The 12,470-nt window shown below is 40.1% G+C and overlaps 1 protein-coding gene across 2 annotated transcripts; it reads left to right on the top strand.

Moving 5' to 3' along the window:
* Positions 1-1,812: 1,812 nt before the first annotated feature.
* Positions 1,813-8,878, top strand: LOC149837921 (digalactosyldiacylglycerol synthase 1, chloroplastic-like). 2 transcript variants are annotated; one of them, XM_090006270.1, is made up of 7 exons: positions 1,813-2,569; positions 3,394-3,426; positions 4,069-4,156; positions 6,568-7,061; positions 7,141-7,407; positions 7,594-7,943; positions 8,127-8,878. In XM_090006270.1, exons 1-7 carry the CDS (start codon positions 2,003-2,005, stop codon positions 8,656-8,658), a joined length of 2,331 nt encoding a protein of 776 aa, XP_089862396.1. In that variant the 5' UTR covers positions 1,813-2,002; the 3' UTR covers positions 8,659-8,878. The 2 variants fall into 2 exon arrangements, with proteins under 2 accessions (XP_089862396.1, XP_089862397.1); XM_090006271.1 differs by lacking the exon at positions 3,394-3,426 and having other exon boundaries at positions 1,819-2,569.
* Positions 8,879-12,470: the final 3,592 nt, after the last annotated feature.

The following is a 12,470-nucleotide window of genomic DNA, read 5'->3' on the forward strand; positions in this document are numbered from 1 at the left end:
GCTGAGCTCCCATTGCGCTGGCGCCCTTGTAGGTTTGGTTATGGCTCAGGCCACGGCACGCGGAGACATTGCCAGAGGAGATAGGGCATGCAAGGGAAGAGGGTGAAGGGGTTGTGGGTATCGCCGAGGTTCAGAGAGAGAGAGAGAGCCGAAAATCGATCAACATTACTTAAAAGTGAAACTGAAAACAGAGAGAGAGAGGCAACGAAGGGAAGACAGAGGAGAGCTAGGGATTAGAGGGGGGCTGTTTGAATATTCTCCAATCTTCTATGGTCCCAAGACCAAGAGCAGGATCAACGAACAGATGGAACCTCCATGTCCCCCGTCATCAGAGAGAGAGAGAGGCAGCCCTGACCGACCATCAGAGAGAGAGAGAGAGAGACAAAATAAAATAATTTCACTTGGTCTCTTGACAAAAAAGAATATCTGAAAACCCTTGACAAACGATGGTGATGAGTATTGAGTAGACAATGGTCAGATGAACAAAAGGATGACAAACGATGGTGATGAGAATGGAGTAGATAATGGTCAGATGAATCACAATAATCGCTGAAAAGTGGATGGTTGAAATTCATCCAAAACATGAAGTTTTTGATGGGTTTTGAATGCCATTCATTTTGATGATAGACGGCATCCATGATACCTTGGACCTGATCTGCTCACAAAATGATCATATGACCGTTATTATTGTAAGTGTTTACATTATGGATCGCTGAATGGTGGATAATTAGCGACCTTGACAGCCACTCATCTTGGCATTTCTATAAAATGAGTGTGGTGTCCATATTTAAAAATGTTGAGATGAACTGTCATCAGCATTGCGGCAGCTGCAACTGCATAAAAAAATGACTCTTTATTATAATGGGGTTCTGGGAAGGGATGGCAGTGGACCGGGTGAGCGCAGACCCCGCTCCTAGGGATGGCAGCGGGGCGGGGGACAAGGTTTCCACCCCCGCCCCGCCTCAAAATTTTATCCTCCACCCCCACCCCGCCTACGCGGCGGGGATGGATTTTATCCTCCACCCCCGCCTCCATCCCCGTTTCATAGGCGGGGCGGGGATATTGTGGGGAAAAGTGGTCGGGGCAAGGTTGGGGCGGGGATCGTGGCGGGGACGGGGCAGGGCAGGGAAAAGTGCACGTCCACCCCGCCCCGCCTCCACGGCGGGGATGGATTTTATCCTCCACCCCGGCCTCCATCCCCGTTTCATACCCTTCATCCCCAGTCCAAACGGGGAGAGGCGGGGTGGGGCCCCGCTTTCCCCTGGTCCACTGCCATCCCTACCCGCTCCGCCTCTGCTCGTTTGGATTGGGTATGGAAGACATAAAAACGGGTAATAAATCCGAGATTAAGGTTTAAATCAAAACCCATGCGGGAATGGAGGTGAGGATAAACTCACTCTTACTCTTATTCTTGCCCTGTCCTCGATTTTTACTAAAAAAATTACTATTATACTTTTATAAGTATTATAAAATCTTATATGTATACATATTATAAGCTCTGACATAAAATCTTTTTGTCAAATCTAGTATCTTTCATCTCTCCTTTCTCTTTTCTCGCGCGAGTTGTTATTTCTTTTTTTATTACTCTTCTAACGGCAGGAGGATCGAGAGAATGAAGCCCGCCCCGCCCCGCCTCAAATAAGGACATAAAATAAAGAATGAAAATGAAAGCAGAAGTGAAGGGCAAATTTTTGAGACGGGCCCCGTCCACTGCCATCCCTATTATGAGCGAATCAAAATATAAGAATACCTCGGCCTCTTGATGCAGCCTACGTGTGAACCATATTACCACGTGTCAGACACGTGGATCATGCGGTTTGGGGACATCCCGCCTTGCCTTCTTCCTTCCTTCCTTTCCTCTCTTCTTCCTTCTCCGTCCTCTCTTCCCCCATTTTCCCTTCATTTCTCCTGTTTGGCCGGAGTCCCTAATTCCCCAGATATTCCATTCTGAGGAAAAAGGGAAATTCCGAGAGAGAGGGTCGCTGGTCGTCAGGCGCGCGACATGGCTGACGGGGGCGAGTTGTCGAGGCAATCGGGCGCGGCGACGGCCGAGGGGGCGCTGTCGTTCATATCGCGCGGGTGGCGAGAGGTGCGCGACGTAGCCGGCGCCGACCTGCAGCTGATGCGCGCCCGCGCGAGCTCCTTCCGCTCCCTCGCCTCCTCCTTCGAGGAGGAGCTCGAGAATCTCATTGCCCGCCCGCCCGCCGCCGTCGGCCTCGTCAAGCGCCTCGAGCCAAAGCTCTCCGAGCTCCGCCGCGCTTACTCTGCCCCGGACTTCTCCTCCGGGGTCCTCGGCAGGTGGGGCTCTGGCTCCAGCATGGCCGGGTTCGATCTCTCGGGGCTGAGGACCGAGCTCAAGGTGGAGGATGAAGTTGGCAGTGCGATCGTGGAGGTCGACCGGAGGCCCGAGAGGCAGAGGAGGGTGGGGTTGAAGGGCGAGGCGGAGGGATCGCAGAAGGACTGGGAGCCGATCCGGAAGCTGAAGATGCGGTTAAAGGAGTTCGAGCACAAGGCGTCCTCGAGTAACCTTCCAGGGATCGAATTTGTCGAGAAGGTTCGCAAGGGCTTGGTGTGTAGCCTCGTTCGATCCAACCTCTTGTTATTTGTTTCCCCATCTTCTTTTCTTTTTCTTCTTTTGGGATTAAGCTTCTTGATGTATGAATTTTTCTTTAAAATTCTTTGATTTTCCCCCTCTTTTTTCTGGTGTATAGTTTCATGCGATCCAACTTTGTACATGGAAACTGGTAGAAATCCTGGACACCTTTTAATGGAAAACGAACAAATTTTAAGCGTAGCATAGTATTTTGTTGGTGGACTTTGTGAATATCGTTATTATCTTCCTTCTTCTTCGCACATTTGCCTCTGCTGCTTTTATAAATGTTAACAATTGTATTGCGCGTTTCGGGTCCTCCGTAACCATCCTTGAAAAACAGGAACGAATCAAAATACCAGTCACCATCCTCTCATAATTAGCAGATAAGAAGTTAAAGTCCTAGCAGAAGATATGAAACTATATTGCTGGAGAAGATATGAAACTATGTTGCTGGAACTATTCTTATAAATGTTGACAAGGTCAGGGTTTGTATTTCCTGCTTCACTATTTTTTATGTCTATTTCTTTAGTCACTCTCTAATGATATACACAAACTTGTAATTATTATCATTTACTATTATTTGACGGTGCGGCGTTATCCTTGTACTGAAATAAGTACTAATGTTTCTTACCATATTGAAGATCCAAAGCTTTATTCGTGGAAGTGTTTTTTGTAACATGAACACCATTAAATTTTAACTGTTTGGACACTTTTTTTATGGTAACTCGACGAAACTGTTATATGTTTTAATATTATTCTTCTATGTGACTGTCATTGACATATAAATGTTCATCTTGCAGGAGTCAATCAACAAGGATACACAACAATCAAAGGTTGAGATCTTTAACTAACCTTCTTGGCCTTAATATAGTTGCATCTTTCATTACCTCTATTGAACTTTTGGCGTTCTTGGATAAGTTAAGTAAATTGAAGCGCATATGCACATTAATGCATTGATCTGACCTTAACCTGATGCAAAAAGGGGATTGATTGGCTTTCCCAAATTGCTGCCCCTGGGAAACCCTGTGACCTTTTCGGCATGCCTTGCATTTTTAGTGCAAGTTCAGCTGTAGATATAGGTATATGGTGTTTTTTGTGAGGTTTCCAATACGACTTAAAAAATATAAAGGGATACATAATGGATGCAAGATGGAGTATTCGAATGACATGGACACTCAGGGATGTGGTTGAGGCTGTAAAAAAACAAAAAAATGGTATACTCTTGGTTTTATTTGACTAACGAGGGCATAGATCTGATGATGATAAATTGCCACTATTTTCCTCATGGTTTATCAAATTGTGAACAAAAATAGATCTATAAAATACTAACCTATAAACTACCTTGTATGGATGCTTGCATTCATCTCTGCGTGTGCATTACAATAAATTTTCATTGTCCTTGTATAGTTTGCTGTTTAAATGTGTCACTTTTTCATGTTCGGTGCTTGAATTCTTTCGTTTCCTAATTATTGTAGGAAGTAGCTCCATTGGATGTTCCTGAGCTTTTGGCATATTTACTCAAGCAATCTGGATCGTTGTTTGATCAACTTGGTTTAAGACAAGGTGAGTAAACAGTTTACATTTTTATTGCTGAATTATTCCACAGCATATTTTCTAGAGGTCTTGAAAAAAACTTTCACTTTTGTTATTTATGCTTATGAAGAAGTGAATACCTGATTAGCCTTCATTGTGTGCTACAATTCTGTGAGGTCCTTGGAGACTCTCCCTCAACTTGGGTTAATATGTCTATTGTCCTAATTTTCTTTACATCTATGGATTCGTGGTCTTTCTTCAAATTTAGTAAAGATATTCTGAAACTCGTTGAGGTTTTATATGTGGAGTTTGGAAACTGAAATACTGTCACTTTCCATCTTCATTTTAAGGAAGTGAGTGTTTTTTCCTTTTGTGATTAAAAGAAGTTGGTGGTAATATGAGTTTTTGTATACTTATCTAGGTTTCTAGACTTTATTTTTTTTGTTCATTCATAGGAATGGATAATAACCAAAATCCTTTAGAAACTGCCTTGTAAAATGGTCTTTCAGCCTTGTCAATCGATTGAATTATAATTTTACTTTGTACCCTGCTATGGAAGCTACATATGTTGAAATAGACCTATTAAGTTGGCTTCATGAGCAGTAGTGGATACAATCCCCATTTAAGGATTATGATTTACACCGGCAGTTCTCTTTTAGGGGACTACTCTTACCATAGAATGTGGTGTGTCTCTTGCATGTGTAAACATGCTTATATTGGCTCATTATGCTTTTAAACATAAACCATATCTGGCTATTAATCTTTAGTTGGATGAGTTCTCCGACCAGCATTCGATGCATAGCAGTGTCCTTTAGTGCTTTCCCTTTCTTAGCTTTAAGTTTGATTTTATTCTATGAGTATCTAATACACATTCTAAAACCCAGGGTTTTGTAAGGAGATAAATTGCATGTTTTGATTGAGATTTCACAATCCCCATTTTTATGGGAATGCTTCTATAGTGTTAATTTCAAGGTTCGGACTAGCAAATGTATTTTACTTTGTTTTTTCTTTCTTAGCACCATGTTCCTGTAACATATATGCCATTTTCCACAATCTTAGCTTCAAGTTTGGGATTTTGTCCTATTGGAGTGTCTGCTACACATTCTAAAACTCTAGCTTTTGTAAGAAGATAATTTGAGACTTTTTGTTCAGATATCATAGTTCCCATCTTTTTATGGGGATGCTTCTATAGCATTGTGTTCATGGTTCAGACTAGCATTTTTATTTTATTTTATCATAGCACCATATTCCCATAACAGATATGCCATTGTCCCACGTAAGAAATGTGGGATATAGTGATACTTATGGTGGCAGGTACTTCCAACTATAAATGAAACCCATGATTAGGTAGTTCTCTGAAAAGTTGATCATTGCTTTGACACAAGTGTAGTGGATCAATGAATTATGAATGCCCGCTTCTCACAGTGTCATGCAGGTAAATTAAATTGGTCAGTGCAACCTCGTGATTCGGTACTGCTAGTTGTTGTTACCTGGTTTTGTTGGTTTATACGTTCATGTGTTATTGTATGCTAACATCATAGATTATACATTCTTTTATCCAACTTTACTGGATATCTTGATTTTTTATTACACAGATCCGTATTTGTTGGAAGGCATACATGTGTCTGTGCTTGTGCATTCTTAATCATGTACTATTCTTTACAAAGTAGGACCACCCGTGCCCAAGTTGTAGCAATATACCTGTATCCATGTGACAGATTTTTGATTTTCAAGATTGTATGTTTCTAACTTTAAAACTTGAGTTTCCAACCTCTTCTTTTCCCAGTTCAAGAAACATTTTGTTCAATGTTCTTTATGTGTTCGTTTTCCCCTTGAGAGATAAGCCTCAAAATCTCTCCATATCACCAGGTGTTTCCTTTTTATTTAACTCTCAAAACTAGGTGTTTTTGCATAGATCAATGAGAATATTGCTGTAATCTTCATTTGGTCAAGAAAAACCATTGACAGATAATGATGGAAAGGAAGCAATTGCTCAATGTTCTTTATGTGTTTGTTTTCCAGATGGATAGAGACACAATCGTAACAAGTCATTTAATATTTAAATTAGTCATTTTTCACCTTTGCAAAGTTGCAAACATTGAACCCGTACAAGTTTTTAATAATGTCAAACCCAGTGGGTGTTGATTGTTCTTTGTTGGGGGAATGCACCCAATCTGCTGTACAAAGTATTCTCGGACTCAAAAAATTTCAGTTTGTCACTGTGCTATTCAGGGCTACTATGTCCAGGATATTATGAAACTATGTGTCATGTTGACAAGAAACGGTGCATTTGCAAATAAACACATTTGAGAGCTTTTTCTTTTACTAGTTTTTTTGCAAGATACGTCTCTTACTAATTATTGCCTAGTGGAATGGCAGGTCATGCGATGTTGTGGTTGTTGCAATGTCCACTTAGTGTTCGTTTCACTTTGACACTGCAGGTATGCGTGACAAGATTGTGGATGTTCTCTGCAGCAAACGAAAAGACCAAATTGCACTGAATTCCGTATCAACTGGGGAAATGCCCATTATCTCTTCACATGAAAATGAGAATGTCAGTGATAAACTTGATTTTAGAGTTGCTAGTGTTCTGCAAAGCACTGGATATTGCTATGATGATGGTCTCTGGACAGATTCTGCAAAGAAAGATGCATGTTCTCGAAAGCGTCATGTTGCAATTGTTACCACTGCCAGCTTGCCTTGGATGACGGGAACTGCAATTAACCCACTCTTTAGAGCAGCATATCTGGCAAAAGCAGCGCAGCAAAATGTTACACTGTTGGTCCCTTGGCTCTGCAAATCAGACCAGGAGTTGGTTTATCCTAATAATTTAACTTTCAGCTCGCCACTAGAACAGGAAGCTTATATTAGGAATTGGTTGGAAGATCGAATTGGCTTCAAGGCAGATTTTGAAATATCTTTTTATCCAGGAAAGGTATGTCCTTGCACATGATAATTTCCCTTTCTGAATTTGAGGATTAAAGGTCTCGGTAACTTACTCCTGAACATTTCAGTTTCACTGGGAGAGGCGAAGCATAATCCCCACAGGGGACACTTCTCAGTTTATATCATCCAGGGAAGCTGATATTGCTATTCTTGAAGAACCAGAGCACCTTAACTGGTACCATCATGGGAAGCGTTGGACTGATAAATTCAATTATGTTGTTGGGGTTGTCCACACTAACTACTTGGAATATATCAAGAGGGAGAAGAATGGTGCTCTTCAGGCTTTCTTCGTGAAGCATATAAACAATTGGGTTACCAGAGCATATTGTAACAAGGTAAGCTCTAGGATGATTTGTTTTATGGTGGAAACTTGCATTTGGAATGCTCTTTTAACAATCCATACTTTATATTATATTGAGAGTCCAAAGTGGGGTTTCAATACACAAAACAGCTTGCCTATAGATAAATAGTAGGAAAAAGGAATTCCAAATTCAAATTGCGCTGATGGTATGAATATGCAGGTGTTGCGCCTTTCTGCAGCAACACAGGATCTACCAAAGTCTGTTGTATGCAATGTCCATGGCGTCAATCCAAAGTTCCTTAGGGTTGGGGAGAAGGTGGCAGTTGACAGAGAGCTTGGGCAGCAAGTCTTTTCTAAAGGAGCATATTTTCTAGGCAAGATGGTTTGGGCAAAGGGATATAGGGAGCTGATAGATCTGTTGGCAAAGCACAAAAATGATCTCAATGGTTTCAACTTGGATGTTTTTGGTAACGGAGAGGACTCTCTTGAAGTCCAGTCAACTGCACAGAAGCTCAATCTAAATATGAAATTTCTCAAGGGACGAGACCATGCAGACCACTCACTTCATGGGTAATTAATTTTATACTTCTCTCCACCTCCAATTTGTATTAGACGTGATCCATGTGACCTAAGGCTTTGACTTCCATCAGTGTGTGTGTGTGTGTGTGTGTGTGTGATTTGCCCATTGAAAGGTTATCTGAATGAAATGGTGGTTTGGCTTGGCTTAATTTACCGTGCATATCCCTTTTGCAGGTACAAGATTTTTATCAACCCTAGTACAAGCGATGTGTTGTGCACAGCAACTGCAGAGGCACTTGCCATGGGAAAGTTCGTGATCTGTGCTGACCATCCATCAAATGAGTTTTTCAGGGAATTTCCAAACTGCTTGACATACAGAACGTCAGAAGACTTTGTCACGAGGGTGAGGGAAGCAATGGCTAGAGACCCTCTGCCTCTTACTGAAGAGCAGGAGTATAACCTCTCCTGGGAAGCTGCTACCCAGAGATTCATGGAGTATGCTGAGCTTGATAATTTTTTGAACAATAGTGAAGAGGAGGCTTCTGCACGGAAGGTCCATGGCAAGATGACCAAGTCAATCTCAATGCCTAACTTGACAGAACTAGTTGAGGGGGGGCTAGCTTTCTCACATTACTGCCTCACTGGCAATGAGCTGTTGAGGTTGTCAACTGGTGCTATGCCCAAGACGAGGGACTATAGTGAGCAGCACTGTAAGGATTTGCGTCTACTGCATCCTCAGGTAGAGAACCCTGTCTATGGATGGTAAGCAATTCCAAGGCCGTCTCCTACTTGTACCAAGTAATAGTCTTTCTTGTATATATAGGTATCTACTTTGCATATCATCTCAGGTCTTTTAAGATCAATCATTTGATTTTTGGTTTTCTTGAATAAATTTTTTCCATTGGGTGCGCAGTATATGCGTCATCTGCACCAAGTCACCCAGTTCATAACTCATGCTGAATCAAAATTACTCTCTTCCCTGCAAATTCTTATTCTGATTCTGATGGTGAGCAGAACTCTCTTATTTTGAGTGCGCAAGAATGGGTTTGAACCTCAATTCCTTGGATAAGATGCCACAAACCCTAACCAAATCACATTTTGCCCCTTCTTTCTGAACTTCACAGTGCTTTGTTGGTTCAGATTATGCGAGCATCACCAACCATACCTGCAACTCAACAAACACTGAAACCAAGATGCATTAGTCATAGTTTATATTGTCAAATCGATAATGAGTTACATATTTTTAAATGAACTAGTAGCCTAACCGCCCTTTCTGAGGGGTAAAAGTAAAAAAAGAAGGTTTGTTAGATTTCTTTAACTTGCTTAGCTACTGATGTACTTAGAGATGTCAAACATCAACTAATCTTTTTTTTCTCAACAGTGTTTTTTAATTTGAATTAAACATACATAAAGGGGTCAAATGAAATAGCTGGATGGTTAGAGCCCGCGCCAGTGCTTGGTAAGATGGTGGAATCCCATCTTATCATAATGATGGCTTGCCTGGTGTGTGCCCTTTACGGGCTATGGCACTTACCTGGGCGGGGCGATGGAAGTGATCCCGCATTAAAAAAAAAAAAAAAACGGAAATTGCACTATCATAACTGAGGTTATGTGTTCAGATGCCTGTGGGGCTTTCCACACTGTATAAGAAAGAGAATGAGAAGACTCTAATCTGTTTGTTTTCCTTGAAATTAGGCTATAATTAGATGGATAAGTTCCCTCCTGTGGAATCCTAAAAACATGTACATGGTCATAATACCAAATAAATTTAATTTTTATAAAAGTGCATAGAATAATGAATATTTTGGAAATCTAATGAGAAATTAAAATCCGATAAATTGCCCTTTTTAAACTTTTGTCACTGTGTAGAACCTTCTTCGTTTGCTTTTTATGGAAAAAGAGTTTTTTAAACTCGTTAATCGCTTTTCTTTTTGGTTGGCCCATTCTGAACCCATTGATGTGTACAAACGAAGACCATTATAGCAAGATAAAATTATTGTTTACCTTCACATACATGATTAGGAAATATAGCAAATTAGATCGGTTATTTTGTAAAACTGTAAAATGACAGCCATAAAACTCCAATGCCTAGCAAAGCGATATATTTCAAAGGGTAAATGAAGATTAAATATACCAAACTTCAGTCGATAAAATTTACTCATGTAAGAAATCTGCGTCCAGTCCCTCGCCCATCGGAAATTTGAATCCATGCGGGAAACTGGACCATATCCATGGGAAATTAGAATCCAGCATGAATACTGCCCTTCTGGCATTATAGAATGTAGCCATCAGAAATCTGGGTCCATGCCAGAAATCAGACCTTGCCCAGCGGAAATCAGTATCAAACATGAATTTTGCAAGAAATCAGACCTCCGTCATTGTAGTATGTATCCATGGGAAATCAGCATCCAGTAAGAATATTAAGGGCCATACCCAGGGAGGGGCGGTTTGGTGACAGATTTTTTTTCTTCTCCATAAGGAACAGGGAAACCAACCCTGGAAGTAGGAACAGAGACCCAATTGCGCTGGCTATGTTTGCGGTACTTACAGCCGCTATCTCGGCAGTGTGAACCTGTGGCACACCCCTTGCCCCCAGGGAGTCACCTTGCTTCTGCATAATGCAAGGGGGACACCGTGGGAATGAAACCCTGACCACCTGTCCCGTTTAGTGGCCAAGGTGCCCTCCCACTGCGCGAAACCCCTTGGGACAGTTTGGTGACAGATTTAACCTTCTGCCTTTTGCAAAAAGTAGTGCACCTAAATTCGAATCCATGATCTCTCACTGGCAGTCCGAGCACTTTATGATTGTGCCAAACAGTGGCCCTTAAGGTTGATGGGCTGATAGTTCTCTCTCTCTCTTCAAAAACCGGGAAGGCTACCCATGATTTGTCTACTTATAAAAGAAACATAAGTTTGGTCCAAGTTAATCTCTCTCTCTCTCTCTCTCACCGAGAACATATGAGCAAAAGCAGTTCTCTTGGTCTAGGGTTCACTCTTCATGAGGTCGGTGTAAACCATGGTTATTTGAAGCTTCCTAAATCCCATAAGAGCTGGTCTTAGAAGTGTGAAACTAAAGACTTCTCTTATGCATTCAAAAACTTCATGAGAAGCTCTTTTTAAAAAAATAGAGAGCTTTACTGATATGAAGATGAACTTCTTTGATGTTGGAAATGGTTTCTATATTATAAATTGTTCTTTTTTGTTTAAAATTTAGTGTAATATTAATAAATTTATAAATGAAATGAATATTTTTGATGAATTTCTTAGAATACATTTTAAGTGAAAAAAAAAACATACGTTCTTCTGCAGTGCTAGGCTTTAGTATTTATCATGCGCTTCTTGGATCCTGGACCTGGACCCAACACTCTTTTCATTATTATTTGATTATGTATGAAAAGATAGAAACAAAAATGGGTTTTAACTACGAAAAACAACCATAATCTCCTTGTAAAATGGTCTATTTTTTAAAATGCTTCAAAATTTGCCGAAATCCTCCTCATGTCCAAAATTTTGATCTCCATTTTTTTCAAGACATTTTTATTCTTTGTGAACCTCCTACGAACATTCACACACACACACACACATATATATATATATATATCTATATCTATATATATATATATATATATTTGCAAACCTCCTAATGTTCACATACAAACCTCCTGATGTTCGCATGAAAACCTTCTGACGTGCTCAAAAATATGTTGTAAACCTCCTTACATTCACATGCAAATCTCCTTACGTTCGCACAAATATGTTGTGAACCTTTTGACATTCAAAAAGCCTTCTGACATTCAAACAAATATGTTGCAAAACTTCAAATATATTTATGCGGTCATCTTGACGTTTGCACAAATGTGTTGCAAACCTCCGAATATGGTTAAAATCACCGAAGATATTAACAACATATTTGCACGAATGTCACGAGTTTTACATGCGAATGTTAGGAGGTTCATCACATATTTGTGCAAATGTCAGGAGGTTTGAATGCAAACATCAGAGGAGGTTCACAATATATATATATATATATATATATATATATATATATATATATATATATATATATATATATATATATATATATATATATATATATATATATATGTGTGTGTGTGTGTGTGTGTGTGTGTGTGTACAAAGGGTAAAATTGTTTAAAAAAAAATGAGAATCAAAATTTTAGATACGGAGAGGATTTCGGAAAATTATGAGGCATTTCAGATAACACACTATTTTATAAAGACAATATGATCATTTTTTTGTTTTAACTATCCTTTAGCCCCATTTCATACACTTACTTCCTGCTTCCCACTTTGCACGTTGCTTCCCGCAACCACTTCTTATTCTAATACTATAATGCTATTTTTTTAAAAGAAAAATAAAATTATGAGTTAACTCTCAAGATGAAAAGAATTACATCCAAGATTCTAAATGATGGGATATCACTCCGGATGAGATGATAATTACATTAGATGATGCTCAATCATCCCATTGGTAAAGAGCCAACAAAATGAATATTACAATTGTAGACTAAGTACATCGTGAGGTCCTCCTTGAACACCTCATGCATATTACTTGGAA

Source organism: Nuphar pumila, chromosome 5, assembly GCF_984573655.1.
Source record: "Nuphar pumila chromosome 5, dmNupPumi1.hap1.1, whole genome shotgun sequence".
NCBI lineage: Eukaryota > Viridiplantae > Streptophyta > Magnoliopsida > Nymphaeales > Nymphaeaceae > Nuphar > Nuphar pumila.

Bases quoted from the DNA above. Each gene is read 5' to 3' on its own strand.
- LOC149837921 (XM_090006270.1), top strand. From the start codon at position 2,003: ATGGCTGACGGGGGCGAGTTGTCGAGGCAATCGGGCGCGGCGACGGCC. The intron at 2,570-3,393 runs GTGTGTAGCCTC...TTCATCTTGCAG, and splicing joins AGAAGGTTCGCAAGGGCTTG to GAGTCAATCAACAAGGATAC. The intron at 3,427-4,068 runs GTTGAGATCTTT...TAATTATTGTAG, and splicing joins AGGATACACAACAATCAAAG to GAAGTAGCTCCATTGGATGT.